This window comes from Sinocyclocheilus grahami, unplaced genomic scaffold (assembly GCF_001515645.1).
Source record: "Sinocyclocheilus grahami isolate Dianchi unplaced genomic scaffold, SAMN03320097.WGS_v1.1 scaffold294.1, whole genome shotgun sequence".
Taxonomy (NCBI): domain Eukaryota; kingdom Metazoa; phylum Chordata; class Actinopteri; order Cypriniformes; family Cyprinidae; genus Sinocyclocheilus; species Sinocyclocheilus grahami.
The window spans coordinates 933,635-939,958 of NW_015505473.1; the positions used below are offsets into that span (position 1 = coordinate 933,635).

The 6,324-nt window shown below is 36.5% G+C and overlaps 1 protein-coding gene across 2 annotated transcripts in view; it reads right to left on the reverse strand.

Annotated features, from left to right (window-relative positions):
* Window positions 1-5,234, reverse strand: part of LOC107600928 (neuroendocrine convertase 1-like) — an 18,705-nt gene extending 13,471 nt beyond the window's left edge. For both annotated transcript variants that reach the window (XM_016292918.1, XM_016292917.1), the window contains exons 1-3: window positions 4,814-5,234; window positions 4,052-4,156; window positions 3,799-3,924 (exon numbers count right to left, since the gene is read on the reverse strand). In XM_016292918.1, coding sequence (XP_016148404.1) covers window positions 3,799-3,924; window positions 4,052-4,156; window positions 4,814-4,987 — 405 coding nt within the window. In that variant the 5' untranslated portion in view covers window positions 4,988-5,234. The remainder of the gene's footprint in view (window positions 1-3,798; window positions 3,925-4,051; window positions 4,157-4,813) is intronic.
* Between the last annotated feature and the right edge of the window lie 1,090 nt (window positions 5,235-6,324).

Below are 6,324 nucleotides of genomic sequence, written 5' to 3' on the forward strand. Positions count from 1 at the left end.
ATATATATATATATACCTGTATATATAATTACGATGCAAAAGTCATACTTATGAAATAAAATAACAATTATGAAATGTTCAGACACTCAGAAGTCACAATTATGAGATAAATCTTTTTAATTCTAACATAAAACATAAGAAAAAGATTTACCAATGCATTATTTATAACATAAAAAGTCATGATGACCTAAAAGTCATACTTATGAGATTACGATTATTCATTATTATGAAATTTTCAGAAGTATGAGATAAAATGAAATTATGAGATAAAAAGTCAAAATTATGACATTAAAACATATTTATGCTGAAATTATGAGTCATAATTATGAGATACTAAGTCCAAATTATGAGATAAAAGTCAGAATTATATGTACCCAGTACCACACAGATAAAATATGAATCAAACCACACAGCGTTCTCCATACAGAAAGAATGGAAGCATATGAGTCATCTCTTTAATTGAATTATCAGCAGTCCTCTCTGGTGAAATGTAATTCATTCACTGAGCCATCTTTCTCCTCCATAAATCCACATCCTTCTTCTTTTCTATCTACCCTTTCATCTCACAAGATTGAACGTCATTCTTTCTTTCCCTTTTGAACCACCTGCCTTCACTGCCTCATCACTCATATTGACCAATAGAGCGCAACAGCGACCAGAAAGAATGGAAGCATATGAGTCATCTCTTTAATTGAATTATCAGCAGTCCTTTCTGGTGAAATGTAATCCATTCACTGAGCCATCTTTCTCCTCCATAAATCCACATCCTTCTTCTTTTCTATCTACCCTTTCATCTCACAAGATTGAACGTCATTCTTTCTTTCCCTTTTGAACCACCTGCCTTCACTGCCTCATCACTCATATTGACCAATAGAGCGCAACAGCGACTGCCCACTTTTCAGCAGCCTTGGATGAAGTAGTTTTTCTGTTCGTTAAAAAAACCCTTTGCTGTGACGCTCATATATTTAACTCAGGTGCTGTTCATTTCTTCTGATCATCCTTGAGATGGTTCTACACCTTCATTTGAGTCCAGGTGTGTTTGATTATACTGATTGGACTTGATTAGGAAAGCCACACACCTGTCTATATAAGACCTTACAGCTCACAGTGCATGTCAGGGCAAATGAGAATCATGAGGTCAAAGGAACTGCCTGAAGAGCTCAGAGACAGAATTGTGGTAAGGCACAGATCTGGCCAAGGTTACAAAAAAATTTCTGCTGCACTTAAGGTTCACTTAAGTGCTCAGGACCTCAGACTGGGCCTAAGGTTTACCTTCCAACAAGACAATGACCCTAAGCACACAGCTAAAATAACGAAGGAGTGGCTTCACAACAACTCTGTGACTGTTCTTGAATGGCCCAGCCAGAGCCCTGACTTAAACCCAATTGAGCATCTCTGGAGAGACCTAAAAATGGCTGTCCGCCAACGTTTACCATCCAACCTGACAGAACTGGAGAGGATCTGCAAGGAGGAATGGCAGAGGATCCCCAAATCCAGGTGTGAAAAACTTGTTGCATCTTTCCCAAAAAGACTCATGGCTGTATTAGATCGAAAGGGTGCTTCTACTAAATACTGAGCAAAGGGTCTGAATACTTAGGACCATGTGATATTTCAGTTTTTCTTTTTTAATAAATCTGCAAAAATGTCAACAATTCTGTGTTTTTCTGTCAATATGGGGTGCTGTGTGTACATTAATGAGGAAAAAAATGAACTTAAATGATTTTAGCAAATGGCTGCAATATAACAAAGAGTGAAAAATTTAAGGGGGTCTGAATACTTTCCGTACCCACTGTATATACTGTATATAACAACTACGTCAATGCTTCATGGGAGTGAAAGGTTACTTTTTTTTGGCACAATTTACATTTCCATGGTAACAGCAGCTTATCTGATTGGTTGAACACTCTTCCAGTTTATGGTAGAGCATAATTATGCAATTAATCTTCATTTATATAAAAACAAATGAAGTTAAAAATCAGTTGTAGCTTCAACGTATTCCACCACACACCAAGCTCTGAACTCATGGTAGGTTTGTCTTGAAAATCCTCTTTCTTTTTCACTAAAATGCAACTAATTTAATTTCTGACAATATTTACTTTTATGTTAGTCTAATGAGTTGAATATGAATAAACGAAGACGCTGACATCATCTAATAAGTTAAATTCAGCAACACAGACAGAGTTTGACATAAAACCAGGCAGGAACTTCATGAGCAATTAGGTTAAGAGGTGGCGGCGCTCACACAAACATGCTCCAAACACGAATAAAGAGGTTTAGAAAGAGCAAACTTGTTGAGCAAAAAGAACAAAAGGTCATTGCCGGTTCATGCCACTGCTAAATTGCATTTTAGAATAAAACGTTTGTCCAAAAAATTAATCCCTCAGTTGGAAATGCAAATGGAAGTTTTCAATTTGATTAGAGTGACTTACTATATAAACCATGAGCTGTGATCCATATTAGAGGCAGCTGAATCCTTCCCATCTGTGACTGTACGGAAGCCATTCTCTGCCATTAAGAGCTTGGCTTCCATAAAATAAACCCATCAATCCATTGTGTTTCAGTAAATTGGTACTAATGTGTGATTGGCTCTTCTGTTGTTTGGGATTAAGGAGGGTTCTCCTTTACAATCTAATTTTTGTTTAGCCATACTAAAAGCTCTGAAAGCTTAAAAACAATGGGTTTCAACTGCACATAGTGCCAAAGTCCAGAGGGACAACTGACCCAGTAATGAAGGCCTACAGACAGGAAATGTAATACATCATCCCAGAGAGGATTGTTGCAATGGCTTTTACAACACTTGTAAAAATCTAACAAAGCCGTTTGTAGAAGGATTTTGTCCACGTGAAATTTTTAAGTCCAACATACTGAGATCACTAAGGATTTTAAGCAATGATATTATATACAAGTAAACAAATTAATATTTCAACTTCTGCCAAATGACTAAAGACTGGAATACACTACATGACTTTTGCCCAGAGTTACATTCTGAACAAGTTGTCACTTGTTGCCACAAGACAGAGCCAGTCTGCAGATTTGAGTTGACAGATATCATAGTAAATTGCATAATGGTTGTAGACTCATTTTTTTAGCTTCAGACTAGGGCTGTGCAATTAATCGCATGCGATAGTCATGCGCATCTCGTCAGTAAAGCCGGTTCCGTGATTAGTAGTAAATCTCCATCATCTGCTTTCAGATGGAGCGACATTTGTCAGACACTCTGACAATTAGGCAATATCGCGTTCATTATCGCAGATCGAATCGCCTGCGATTATGAACACGATTTTGCGTAGCTTATCAGTGAACTACATATGTTTTTTTATTTATTCAGTGATTTATCATAATTTTTTTAATTGTTTCTGATTCGATTATAACATTCACAATGTATAACTGAATGAGTCATCCAGTCATAAAAGAGGTGAAAAATAATTATTTGAAATTGTAAAGATCATGATTATTGGAGTATATTTTACTAGAATATACTATTTCAGTCTTTCAGTTATTCTACAGACTTTCTTGCAAATATCAATGTGTTACTTGCCATTTCTTTGTAATTATTTGTGAAATTTACTAGCAATTTCTTAAAATCCCACACTAGTTTTTTTTTTTTAAAGTGAAGTACATAGTATTGTATTTGCCTTTTGACTTTCAAATTATTTATCTTAGTTGGTTCAAGGTTCAGAACTTCTTAAAAATATATATAGGGAAAATGAATGGGAAAAAAATACCTCCGGAATCAATGTTGCAGAGCCAAAGAAATTCAAATCGCGCTTTTGACAAAGTAAAGATGTTGAGACTCACCAGATACCACTGTTGATTCCACATAGGGTCGTCGAAGAGTTTGTCCACCGAGCAGTCCTTACATTCGGTCCCCAGCGGGGCACGTTTGGCCCTCCGTTTCTCATACTGCTGTTCAGCCCAAGAGACCTACAGAAGAAGCCACAGGTGCCCAGAACCATTTATTTTTGAATATCTCAGTGGGGTTTTGGAATAAATGCACATTTTATTATTACGTACTGTACACAGAATGAATGGGTTATGAAAAATCGCATACCCTATCATCTTCCGACAGACGTTTGGTGATATGATCCGCACTTCTTTTGGTCCTGCTAGGGTGACTGTGCCGTTTGAATAAATAATGGTTTTCCAGCGCCCCAATCTGCAGACAAATGAGAGAGAACTGACTGAAGAGATCGGTTCATATTTGGAGCTAAATTAAGCCTGGTCATAATGACGCAGTTCCCATCTGTCTGGTCTAGTCGGCCTGGAGCTATTCACAAAATTTTTTTTTTTAACAGAATTAATAGGTCTGTCAGCTAACTTACAGTTGTGCTTCCTTTATTTTCTATTCAATGAAATAAAACATTCTTATACAGTAAGAGAACTAAATGATACAACAGGTGAATGTTTACTCATATAAAAGTTGACACATATCTGATTAGCAGGTAAAAATTGTATTTACAATTGCATTTACTGAACAGCTTTATGGAGTTTATAGAGAAAAGGTTGATTCAGATATCATATCTAACATGTATATATGAAAAAGAATAAGTATCCTAGTTGCAAAACACATTCAACCATCACTCAACAAACATTTCACTGTATTATGGCTAAACAAATGTTCAAGGCAACTGATTAAACGCGTTTTTTTTTCATGATCTGGCAAAGCAACGGTGTTGCTATGAATAAACGCATTACACAACCACATCAACATACGATTTCATTCAACACGGATGCAAAGCAGAGCCAGATGTGTGTGAGACAAGTGTGTTATCCTACTATATGGAGGAAAAGCACAGTGTTTGGCGTGACTTACCTGTCGGACGAATTTGTATCCGAGCTCGTCGGCTATGGATCGGGCATTGTTGTATCCTCCTGGAATCTCCACCGCCCATTCGTTCAGATACTGTCTGTCCACAGCGGAGGACACCAGCGCACAGAACAGAGCAAGAATACTGCACAGCAACATTGGACGACATCTTTCTTCCATTTCAAATCAATTACAGACACTTAAAAATGATCTGGATGATCACGATGGATACGAAACAGTTAAATAGAAATAAGTTAATAAATAAATACAGAATATGTAAACACAGGAAATGTCAGTTCGGCTTCCTTGGTAAACGCTATATTCTCCAGTTAATTCTGATGCAGTGTGAGCGAGTAATTGAACGCGCATGGAGAGCCACCAATGAGAGAGTCGTGGAAGAGGAAGGGATGTTTACACGTCAAATTACGAACCGCTCTGTCAATTTCTACCTGGGGTAGGATGCTCGGGTCCCGGGGGAGTCGGGCGGGGTGAATTGCGCATGGAAGAGGAGGGGATTGTTTCTCTATAAATAGCCGACGAGCATTTCTACACTTAGAAATTTGAGCAGGAATGGAAGCTTTTGTTGAAAACATGAAATCTGAGAATAAATACAAGGTCCTGGGTTAGATTTTATAATCTCGTTGTATATGCAACTGTTCAAATCAATATCTCATTGGCCTCATTACCCTTAGACTAGTAGATATATCCGAAGTTAGACTAAATAAATAAGGGAACAGCTGTTCAGAAATAGTTAAATAGTTGGCGTAACTGTGTGCGTCATGAGGAGAAGGTTTCAGCACCGCAGCAGTGGACAGCTCCACAACACGAGCTGCATATGCAAATCATAAACAGCAATCACATGCATTCCAATACAGAAATCTAGCATGTTAAAGACACGTTTGTAAATATATTTTATGTATGTATGCATGTATCTATCTCTATAGACAGATATATACTGTATGTGGAACGACACACACAAATACATATAGGCCTACATACATAAAAAAAAAGGAAAATAAAATATGGTTTAGATGAATAAATGTAATTCATGTTTAATATATTTTCAATAGCATTTATGCCAATAAACAAATAGCAGAACACCTTACATGTTGACGAGTTGACAAGTTAATCATTAAGAAAAAAAAGAAAAAAAAGAAAAAGCTATATTTCTTAATAACATACTGACCTTAAGACTGTTGGCGGTCTATAGGGGTCCAATCTGTTTAAGGTTTTCTTGTCACATGACAACAAAAGGGCTTCATGTAAGTTGGTTGGCCACCAAATTGATTTGGCAGACTAATGATTTCAAACTATTAATACAATTCTAAAATATATTTATGTAATATAATGTGGAATAAACCTAATGGCATCATCAAAATACTTAAGTCATATGACTGAGAAACACCATTAATAAAGAGCAGGCTAGAAATACATATTACATTACATTTTAATGTCGTTTTTAAATATAAAATATTCACAATTCACATAACCAGTTTTTCTAAACAGGAAAATGAAAA